General features: G+C 34.0%; 2 protein-coding genes across 2 annotated transcripts; both read left to right on the top strand.

Moving 5' to 3' along the window:
- Nucleotides 1-7,359: 7,359 nt before the first annotated feature.
- On the top strand, nucleotides 7,360-8,442 carry MS3_00010492 (uncharacterized protein). The gene has a single exon (XM_035734343.2). It carries the CDS (start codon nucleotides 7,367-7,369, stop codon nucleotides 8,243-8,245), a length of 879 nt encoding a protein of 292 aa, XP_035587873.2. The 5' UTR covers nucleotides 7,360-7,366; the 3' UTR covers nucleotides 8,246-8,442.
- A 1,787-nt stretch (nucleotides 8,443-10,229) lies between these two features.
- Nucleotides 10,230-11,545, top strand: MS3_00004392 (uncharacterized protein). Its single transcript, XM_051212303.1, has one exon. The coding sequence runs from the start codon at nucleotides 10,373-10,375 to the stop codon at nucleotides 11,174-11,176; it is 804 nt and encodes a 267-aa protein (XP_051072475.1). The 5' UTR covers nucleotides 10,230-10,372; the 3' UTR covers nucleotides 11,177-11,545.
- Nucleotides 11,546-11,859: the final 314 nt, after the last annotated feature.

Genomic DNA, 11,859 nt, shown 5'->3' with positions numbered 1-11,859 from the left:
AACAGTGCATTTAAGGTCATTTTCTGCACCATAATGAATTGATTATAAACACCAACAACTAGAGAAAATAAAAAAGAAAGGAGAAAGCACGGAAGAACAAAAGCAATAATTACTATGATAGATCAGTCAGGTCTACCAGGTTATTTTATGATATACTGTTCATGTTAGATATTATTCAAATTGGTTAAAGTTACAAGGGACGGCATTAGTGTAAAGTAACAGCGACTAAGGTGGTTTACCTAGGAAATTCAGTGATAATAATGTTCAAACATTCAAATTTCCTATAATCTCACTTGTGGAATAAGATATACAGGTGTAAGAACATATAAATCATTTCGAGAGAAGTAAGTATCAATGGAGCGAACAAAGAACGGAAGTGACTTTATTTCATGGATAGATTGCGGTAAATTATTCCAGAGACTGGATAATTTACTGGTAAAGTACTTCATATAGAGAGATGGTTTAGGATGTGTTTGTCTCACTAATGACAAGGAGTTAAGCATGCTGTAACGAAGAGTTACTGTATTTTGAATTACTTTACTGAATGTAAGATAGTTTATTAGGTGTTTTGAAGAAAAAAGATTAGATTTAGTTTGAGTCTCCTCTTCCATAAAGGGTCGAGATGAAGTTTAATACATCTGGAATTATAACCCAAGGTACGATCAGTCCAAAGAATGCGAGTTTAAATCGCCTCTAAACGGATTTCAACCTTAATTGATACTTTATGCGAACAGTAAAAGGAATAAAGGTGGGGTATTCTTGGAATGGTCGAACCCATACTTTATCAAAATACGTGAATCGTTGTAGAGGTTTTGAAACATGCAACCCATAAACCGTTGGGAATTGAAGGTCTGTTTCGAGACCTGTCCTATGAAGGACAAATTGTAGTAGTATCTAAGTCCACTACTGTATGTAGCTTAATTAACACATTACCATTTATGGTAAAATCTAAGTTGGGTGATGTATTACCGAAACATATCTATCCACATTTAGTCGTGTTAAGTTCCGATTGTCATTTTGAGCACCACTGAGCTACCTTTTTAGGCTCCATGCTGATGCAATTTTGCATATTGTTCGGCTGATTAGGAGAAAACTAAAATACTGCTTTAAGATCGTCTGCATATAGGAGTGACTTACCCCCACAAAAACATTAACAAATATCATTGTCAAAAACTAAAATGAGCAAAGGGTCTAAGACATTACGTTGTATTATATCACTTCTGACAAGGACGGAGTTCGACAAGAAAGAATTAACTTTAATTATTTGATATCGTTGGCTGAAGAAGTGATCAAACCATACAAGCAGAAGGTTTCAGAACCCATAAGAAGCTATTTTATCTATAGGAAGTTGGTGGTTAACCATATCGAAAGCTTTAGAAGTGTCAGATTATGGTACTAAGACAAGGTATACGCGGTTACGTTGAGTAAAGAGTGAATTAAAGAAATCAAAGTGGCAGGTCATACAAGATCGATTTTTAAGAAATCCATTTTGAGAATGATTGATAAATTTTTCAGCAAGCAAATAGTTGGAGAATTCGTCACTAACAATTTTTTCTATAATGCTAGAGGTAACTGGAGTAATATTTGTGGGCTGATAATTGTACATGTCAGTCTTATCTCCAAATTTTTTACGTGGTATGATATGTGTGGTTTTCCAACAGAGAGAGAGAGAGTGAACAGCTTTAGACGAAGAAGTGGAATTTCTAGTCCACCATATTTGTGGCGAATAGATGAAATCTCGTTTACTCCATCACCACTTGAAACCTTAAGGGAGTTTATAACTTTACTAATTTCTAGGTATGTCAAAGAAATAGATTTTATTAAGTTACTAGTCACAAACATGACTTTGGAAACAGAGCCACTTAGGAATTGATTATTGCTTGTAAAAATACCACTGAAAAGATATGTAATGGTTTTAAAGCCGTTTATAAAATGTCATTATGCCGGATCCATAGTATGTCTGTATTTTGAGTTGGTTTAACGCGTTTATTGAAAAGGAGAATTAAGTTTTGTACTTTTGAGCTCTCATTAAGTGCCAACAACCGCTCATTAATGACTGTTAACTTGTTCTTTTTGTTAATTTGACTAAAAGTTATAGTTATCTGTGTAACTGCCGTTAAATCGCTTGATTTGAAATGACGTTTCTGCAGCGTCTTGATTTATTACGATATTTAACTGGCATGAAAAAGTCGCTAGGTTTACTAACTCTGTACTTTATACAAGATGCACAGAAATCTAAACAAGATCTAGTGATGGCATCCATGAGACTATTACATGAGAAGAAAGTATCCCAATCTGAGAATTTAACCAGTGAGCACAGGAGCTCCTAGTCAGCATGCTTATAGTCTCCGTATTGACGGGATTTTTGTGTGGGTCGGTTATAAGAGGATTGATAAGGAGAGCACAAACCACTATTTTATGGTCACTGCTTTCAACTTCATTGTACATTTGTACAGATGGTTGGATGACATCTCAATTAAATATTAGATCAAGAATATAATAATACCTTATTGGGGTACTGTTATGATTTCTCTTATTACGACCCAACCACTCCCATTGCTTAGTAATCTTGAACACTACTTCACTCGACAAGCCCCCTAATAAGAAAACGGTTGAACAAGAACGCATTTATATCTCAAATAACAAGGGTGAACGGAAATATGATTCACAATAAGAAAAACGTTAGTATATTCATAGATTTTACATAGGAAGATTCTAGAGTCTTCACCAAGTATCCATTAGGGCTGATTGGATAAGATATAGCCAATCAGTGTGTCCTAACACAATCCTACACGAAACATACTTTAATCCAGTATATATCCCACTAACATCTCCCCTTTGAGCAAATTCGTAGGATCTGGTGTTAGTGTTCACCCGCGACTGCGTGACTGGTCTGTGCCTTCGATTTGTCCACCTTCTAGGCAATAAGGAAGTGGTGTCACTCTTTGCCTGCACAGAGAATGATCTGTCTGTTCCAAGGGTTTGGATTTCAAATGTGTCCAGAAGAATATTAATATGTATTCCATGTCGGGTCTCGTTGCTGGTGATCAAAATTGTTTTCAGTTGGTTGGCGTGACGCGCCCAAACTTCTGAGTCAACTGACAACTTGTAAACCACACTACCGTTCTTTGCGCGATTCAGCCAGATATTCATGTAGGATGTTTTCCACGATAGTTCATAATAAGTATTTTTGACCCACCGTGAACAATCGTCTTTGACCTTCATGATGTTGATTGAATTACTTCTCCATCGATGTTACGTTGAGCCTGAAGAGCTTGCGTAGGACGAATGGCATCGAAATTTGTTATTATTTTTTTCCAAGTAAAGCTTCTGCTGGACAGACCCAGTTAATTGTCTGAGGATTAGGTGTAGAACGATAGATAAGCAGGAAGCTCTCTACAATCTCTTCGGCGGTCCTCTCTCCTTTTGGTTTTTCGCAGAGCATTTTTAAATGTACCAACAAACAGTATTACTTGGTCATTAGATCTGGAAAGGGGTGGAGATGCTCGGACATGGTTGATTCCGTTCTGCCGACAAAATTCTGAGAGGATATCAGACGTGGAATGTGTTCCATTTTCAATAACTAATAATCCTGGAACCCCTAAACGACTAAATAGTTGAAGTAGTTTTCTGAATATGCAGCTTGCAACTGGATATTTCATGAAGAAAATTTCTGGCCACTTGCCGTTTGCATTAACTACCAAAAGATATGTTGGTCCATGAATTGGATCAGTAAAGTCCAAGTGTATACGCTACCATGGTGACTGTGGTATTGCCCATGATTGCAGCTCTACTTCCCGCGGTACTTTCGTTGTTAATGAGTATTTGGTACATTAAGGGGATAGCTGCTTTTACGTGACGTCTTGCGTGAAAATGTTCAAGATCTGCTGGTTAGGATTATGACAAGTTCGGCAAACAGAAGGCAGTCATCGATTACTGAGAGTGATAGTCTGTATTCTTAAGACTGGTGAAGCTCCGTGAAGCTGATCTTCGAGGGCCACCCTTCTAATGACACTACAGTGTTTCAATTGGAATCTGCTACTACACACCTTATTTCTGGATCTACTGCTATGGAGGCAATGATCATGTCCTCCGGTCCAGGGTGTTGGACTCATATCAATCGGGAGAAAAAGCGTCGGCTTGATCTATAATATTTGTTTACTGATACTTGATGTTGAATTCACAGCTCAGATGCATCGTTACCCGGTGCTGTAATCTGTTAGCCGTATGAACAGGGATTCCTTTCTTAGAACCAAAAGTCACAATTTAAAGTTTGTGATCTGTCAATAAATTTCAGCCGTAGAGCATTTTACGGGATCTTTTAACATCACCTGTCTTTTTTGCAAGTATCGGAGTGTCCAATCATTAACATGACACGTTGCAGACACTGTTATTGGGTGTATCCATTATTCCAATTTTTTCAGTATATCTAGACCAAGGAGATCAAGGTTTGGCCGTTTTGTTAGATAGTATATTCCTTTACAGCTAACTCCACTGAAGAAAAATTCACACTGTAATTAGCCAACAACTTTCAGCACTCCTATTGATGCCTTATTAGTGACATTCTTAGATGGCTTCATTGGCAGTTTTCCAAGCAGGTTACACATTTCGCCGACGTTTTATATTTTACAGGTGACTGGATTTTGGCGCAGTATGGGTGACTGATCATATGGGATGGGAAATATAGTACACCAGAGAGACCAGTCAAGGACAAAGAAGGGAAGACAATCGCTGATATTCAAGAACAGAAGAGCAGGTTGGTGGAACACTTTGGAGTATTCTTGAATAGATATCAATACAACACACATAAACCGTCCTATAAACGCCACTCCACCAAAGATCGAAGAAATAAGGATGGCCATCAGATAAACCAGGCGTGGGAAAGCAACAAGATCTGACAATATACCAGCTGAAGCACTGAATTCAGGTACAGATGTAACTGCAAAAATGCTTCACGTTCTATTCAGGAAGATTTGGGAAGAGGAACAAGTGCTGACAGAATAAAAAGATGGATACCTCATCAACATAACAAAGAAGGGAAATATCAGCAAATGTGAGAACTATAGAGGCACCACACTACTATAAGTATCAGGAAAAGTTTTCAACAGTGTTGTTGAACTGGACGAAAGATTCGGTAGACACACGATTCCGAGATTAATAGGTTGGATTCGTTAAGGATAGGTCGCTCACGGACCAAATCGTGAGTAGCTGAAAAAATGGTCAACATCATCAGGAATTCATACGACGGACTACAGTGCAGAGTCTTAAATGGAGGACAACTGACAAACACATTCCAAGTAAGGACCGAAGACAGACAAGGCTGCTTACTCTCACCCTTTCTATTTCTCACGATGGTTGATTGGATTGTAAAGACCTCGATATCTGAGAGTAGGGGAATACAATGGACAGCATGGACGCAATTAGACGATTTGAAATTCACAGATGACCTAGTTAGCTGAGAATTCTATATTGTACCAAAATATAATATTGAATAAAGCCATTAATAATAAAAATAATAATAATAATAATAATAATAATACACTAAAAAATGCAGGTCAAGATAACCAGTGTAGTAGCAGCGTCTGCATCAATAGGCCTCAACACACCAAGGTCAATAGCAAGATCCTGAAACACAACACGGATAACACCAACACAATCACATTTGATGGAGAAACTGTGGAAGAGGTGGAAAGTCACGTACCTCGGTAACTTCATCGATGAATAAGGAGGATCTGATGCAGACGTAAATGTAAGTATTGGGAAAGTAAGGGCCGCATTTCCTACAGCTGAAGTATATGTGGAACTCAAAACAACTGTCTGTAGACATCAAAGTCACGTACCTATATTGTTTTTTTATCGCCATTAGATTCATTCGCCTTGATGTTTCCGAATTATCTCGGATTCCTCTATGATGCGTCCTTAATTTGTCTAGTTGAAAATCCTTCAACTCCCAGGGTGAAATTTCAATGATTTATGTTATTTTTTCTGGTTAACGTTTTTTGACAGAGTCATTCTTACGGCATCAGGTTGCCGAGCCTATACCCTTTGCTCTCTCTTTATTTGAGCTGGGGGTTTGCTGTAACCCTAAAAGTGTTATTGGCGAAATTGTGCTTGAGTAGTTTTCTAATTATTCTTGCTTATTCAATCGTGCTGGATTTTATGGGTGACGATCATACTACTTACTAATTAAAAGTAGTTTGAATAAACACAATCATTTCTGCACCGCATTTGTAAAACTTTTAATCTTATTATTAATAGTTTACAGACCAATTTTGAGGTCCCTTGCACAGTTCCAATTAAGTTTGACCCATTTTACTTTGTTTAATATCTTTTTTGTTTATTATGAGAGAATTTACCATTTTAAAAACTTAACACCTTGTTCGTTTTCGTTAACCTCTAATATCTCTTCTTGATGTAACGATAAAAGGGCTTTCTTACTTAAAAATACTGTGATTCCTTTCTTATTTGGTTACTCGATAGATCTACTTATAATTTCAATTTGGTTCTTGTTTTCTAAGTACCATACAATTCAAGGTTTTTAAATTCAATGCATTTTACTCATTTTCCGCAATAGTTTCATCTATTTGAGCTGTCTTTTATTTCAGGATTTTAACGATTAAAGCAGTCATAAATTTGTAATGGTCTTGTGGATTCAACATACGACAGAAAATCACTTTAACTTAACGTATGACTACCTAAATATTTGAAGAATTACATTTCGTTTTCTAACTGACGATAGTTAAAATGGATTTATCAACCTAGTAATCTTCATTGCATAGACGAAGAAATTTATCGGTTGACGACGTATGATCATTCAAAATAGTTATCTCTAGACAAATGCTTTAACTCAACAGATAACCAGTTCTGAAATTCAATTAAATTATCAGTTGTTTTATTTGGCTGTCATATAACTTATTAGATAGTCAAATAAATATACTCATTATATCATCAGCTCAACCGAGTCTTATTGACTTACTCCGAATTGAGTTGAATTAAAGCGACTAAAAGTTTTGGTTATTAAATTGACTTATATATAAAATAATAAATATAATTGGTTTGTCAGCATATTTCATTTTGAAAAGCATAGAAGAACTCATTCAAACAAAAAAAATATTGAAATTTAATAAAAACCTAATTAGCATATTTGGTATAGGCTTCAAACATCATGATATGTTATTCAGAATATTGAACAGTTGAATAACGATCAATAGTTCATCGCATAGTATAGAAATGTTTACGAGGTTGTAATCTATTTCAATATTTGATAAGAGAATAGTTTGATTTGATAGTTATAATCACAGTGAATATATATATATATATATATATATATATATATATATCAGTGAAAGATATAAAATTAACAAGAATGAATTGGGTTTTAAATGTTTTGCAGATGATGATACTAGGTTTCTCTCTGTTTCCTTACTGTTCCTCACGGTCTTATAAATCAAACAATGGGCAGAATCATGATTATGTTACAGTTGTTTCACCGAAATTCAAGACACAGATTGACAAAAAGTCCGAATATGTAACTCAGTTAAAACAGAGAACAACATTCAACACTGACAAAGATGATGATGTTTCTGGAAAACATTCAATAGATAACGGAGATTATGAAGACCCCTTCAGGAGACCAGATCTTAATTATTTTAACAGCAACAATGATTATGAAATTAATAATGACCAATCCGATGTTAGGGAGAAAGATCAAGATTATGCAGAATCCGGTTACATAGACGAAGAGACAATGAAATATGAAAAAGCGATTCAAAAACAAAGTGGAACTAGTCAAGTGTTTAAACACATACCTAAAAATAGTATTACGAAATATACTGAAATTGATAGACCACGCAGTTTCAATAACAAAGAAGTTTTAAATAATAATGTCTTTGTCGCAAGCGATTACAGCAACACCGATTTAAGTGAGCTACTTAATAAATATGCTGAAGATACTGACCGAAATTCCAATGCAAAGTTTGATTTGAAGAATTATGATGTTGATATGGACAAATTGTTTAGGGAAAACATAAAGTCCAATAAAATAGAGAATAAATACTATAGCGATAAAGTACAAAATAATCATCAGAAAGAAAATCACCAGGAGAATAATATTAATAATAATAATAATGATCGGAGAACGGATTCATTGAGCAATAGGAGACGTCTGCAAAGTTTACAGCAATATAAAAATATTTACGAAGTTCCTAAAAGAAAGAAACTGAATTATCATGTGAATAAAGAGTGAAATGACAGTGGTAATGAGATGTTTGAAAACTGCTTCAAGAGTTTTTACTAAAATCAAAAAATCATCAACCAATCAAATTATTCAAAAACAATCCTGTGTAATGATAACATCATTATTAAGAGATTATACTAACTTTCATAATGTAATCACAATTTTCGAATGTCTGTCTTCTTTGTTTAAAGAAATGATATGAAATAGTTTTTACAACTTTTCTCAAGTATATTTTCAGTGCCATAGGCTTTTCATCTTGTTATAATTAAGCAGGATGAATTCCAATAGAAATGTTACTAACAAGATATTTTGACCTATTTAGAATGATTTTACTGAATGTAATCAGTAAGAATATTTAGAGTCAAGCTTCACAATCATCGCCATTGACTTGATAAGATTATCTACATCTTTCAGCTAAGTGAAATACACCTAAATATTGAAGTCTAGATGACTTAGCACCCAGTAACTCTAAACATTGCTTGACAGATGACCTGCGGTAAAACTAGATAAGGCAGTGGATTATTAAATGGCAAACTGTATGAGTTTATCTTGATCAGTCATGACTTCTTGAAGATAGCCTTTTGACCAGATGATATTTTATACAATGCACTGAGATATTCAAATGAATATCTTGATGAAGACTTATCGAAGTTGATCCATAGAGCTCCCTCAGTATCGAAGTGCAGGCACGATGATGGTTAGTGTTCATACTGTTACAAATTTAGAACCAGATTTTCTATAGTTGAAGAGATCCATTGTTGATGACAGCTGATGAGCATAAAATCTAATTCAAACAAGAAATTTCCCACGTTTAGACGTTACACTTCATGCTACAGTAATGAATAGATAAGGAGCTTCATTCTGAAGCACCAAGTAACATTGTTCTATGGAGAGTCAATCAGGAATAACCAAAGGTCAGTCGATGGCAACCAGAATTAACCTAAAGGTTAAGCGCATTTCATTGGGGGCAATTTCCTAAGGATAGAGTGGTATATATATATATATAATGAGTATTTGTACATTTCATTTGGTAGCCCAATAAACTTTCTCGTTTACTCTTATGTTCTCGCTCGAATAGTAAGTTGGGGTGTTAGCACTTATAACACCGTGTATCAGTATCAGATTTCGGACACCGTCAGTCACAACATATTGGACATAATGTTGATGTAATGTTAGCCGTAAGATGTACCCACTGAAATCCATCTAACCTGCCCCAGTCCATCGGTATTTTGAATTCTATATATTATATAAGCCAAATCCATTTATATAGACAAACTTTGCCCATGTATCCGTATGATGTTGATACGATTACTTTCTTTACCCTGTTTATTTAATCAGTCGAATGACCCATTCCAAAAAGGTACTTTTATTTTTAACATTTTTTCTTATTCTTCCTTTCATACTTTCATGATCAGTGTTATTAATTGACCGGTTGACTAATGCTTTCATTCCTTATAACATTCATTATTTTATGTTACACAACTTGTTCCAATAATCACAATTCTGTTCTAGATAATTAATCTGTCCACCTTCGGTCAATTATTCGATAGTCAACTGATAATTTGCTTCGGTTTATTTGATAGAACTTTGAACTTTATAACTGGCATATTCGTCTAAATTCTTGAGTTACATTTTTATTCAGTCATTATTATTTTGATAAGAACCCCCAAAGTTCATACACATTGCCAATTAACTCATAATCATACAGTTGGTGTTAACATTTTATCCATGGAAAGAACCTGAGATGAAATATTTCTGCAGGAAACTTATAATTAAAGTAACATCCAGCTGATGAGTCCTAAATAGGACGAAACGCGCGTCCTGGATTCCACTGCTAACCACTATCAATCTTATTAATTGTTCATCTGACAAAACATTAAAAACTCAATAAATTTCATGATATTTGTCGATTTCAATGAATTTCGGAGAGAGGGAGAGAAAAAAGTGTTTGTCAATGAAAAAAAGAAAAAGATTTCAAACTTTATATTTATTAAGTGCATGACAACAATTTAACGATTTTGATTTTTGATCCATCAAAATCAAATAATAATCATTATAACTATATAAAAAGAAAGAAATCAAGTATTTATTCAATAAAATATGCTCATTTATATTACTGTATTATATTTTGTTTAAATGGACATTATGTATTCTATAAGCTTATTGATTTTCTACTATCTAATTAAGATTTATTATTCAGTACAAGGAAAAGTTTACACTACAACATCTAAAAAGCTTCTACCATATTATTATTATATCAATTATCAAAAACCTTATTACTATTATGATTATTATTATTATTCCAATTATTTGAATCAAAGATTAAGTAATTATGATTATTCATTAAATCATTATCTTCCATCTTATCAAAGATCATATTCTAAAATGAATTATTTAATTATTCCTGGAATTGACAAATTTAAAACTATTGAAAGTGAAACAATGAAACATATAAAAGAATTTACTGAAATTACTACAGAACATAAAAAATATGATCATATTTTACCTTTATCTAATGTTAATGATAATAATAATCATAATCATAACATTGATAATGATAAAAGTCAATTTGATATAAATAAGTTTATCAATCCAAATCAGAATAAGATTAATGATTATTCTGTTGATTTATCTATGGAGAATAAACAAATAGAAACTTTATCATCAAATGAAAAGTTGAATGAAATAAATCACCAAAAATATGATATTTCACCTAGAATGAATCAGAAACAAGTAAATAATAGTAATATATTGTTATATAAATATTCTCATAAAGAACAAGATAAAGTAGCTGCTAATAACAACAATAACAACAACAATCCGTATGTGTCAAAGCATGTTGATATTCAATCAAATGAAAAATTTCTATACAATAAACAGATAATTAAAAGTCGTCAATCTTCAAGTTATATTATTCTTCGTCCACGGAAAATAAAGTAGTGATATTGATGATTTTTTTTTATAAAATATATTCACTGACCAATGGTTATTATCATAGTATGCTGAATTTTGGACAGGAACCTGATGTGTAATATTGAGGGTGATCAATGAGTGTAGACAAACAGTCAAATTAACCTACTAATTAGTAAATATGTGATTTCCTTTCTTGTTATTGACTTATTGAGTGTGACTGCTGGTAGTTGTATTGAATAAAGTATTATCTAGTGTTATTTCGGTTCTCTATTCTGGGTTGGGAATCCTGGATCTGACATGATGTGAATAGTCTCATTATCGTGTTAACATATTATCTTAATATACCTTAGAATTGACCAACAGGCAGGATTCCGTAAGGATAGATCGTGTACAGACCAAATCGCAACTCTACGGATCATTGTGGAACAATCAATTGAATGGAATTCATCACTCTACATCAAATTCATTGACTACGAAAAGGCATTTGATAGCGTGGACAGAGCAACACTATGGAAACTTCTTCGACACTACGGCGTGCCTCAGAAGATAGTCAATATCATACAGAACTCATATGATGGATTACACTGCAAAATCGTGCATGGAGGACACATGACAAAGTCGTTCGAAGTGAAGACCGGTGTTAGGCAAGGTTGCTTACTCTCAACCTTTCTCTTTCTCCTGGTGATCGATTGGATCATGAAGACGTCAAC

Source organism: Schistosoma haematobium, chromosome ZW (genome assembly GCF_000699445.3).
Source record: "Schistosoma haematobium chromosome ZW, whole genome shotgun sequence".
Taxonomy (NCBI): domain Eukaryota; kingdom Metazoa; phylum Platyhelminthes; class Trematoda; order Strigeidida; family Schistosomatidae; genus Schistosoma; species Schistosoma haematobium.
Note: the sequence above shows the minus strand (reverse complement) of the source record. Positions and strands in the feature narration are given on the sequence as shown.

Coding starts and splice junctions, on each gene's coding strand:
- MS3_00010492 (XM_035734343.2), top strand. CDS start 7,367: ATGAATTGGGTTTTAAATGTTTTGCAGATGATGATACTAGGTTTCTCT.
- MS3_00004392 (XM_051212303.1), top strand. CDS start 10,373: ATGGACATTATGTATTCTATAAGCTTATTGATTTTCTACTATCTAATT.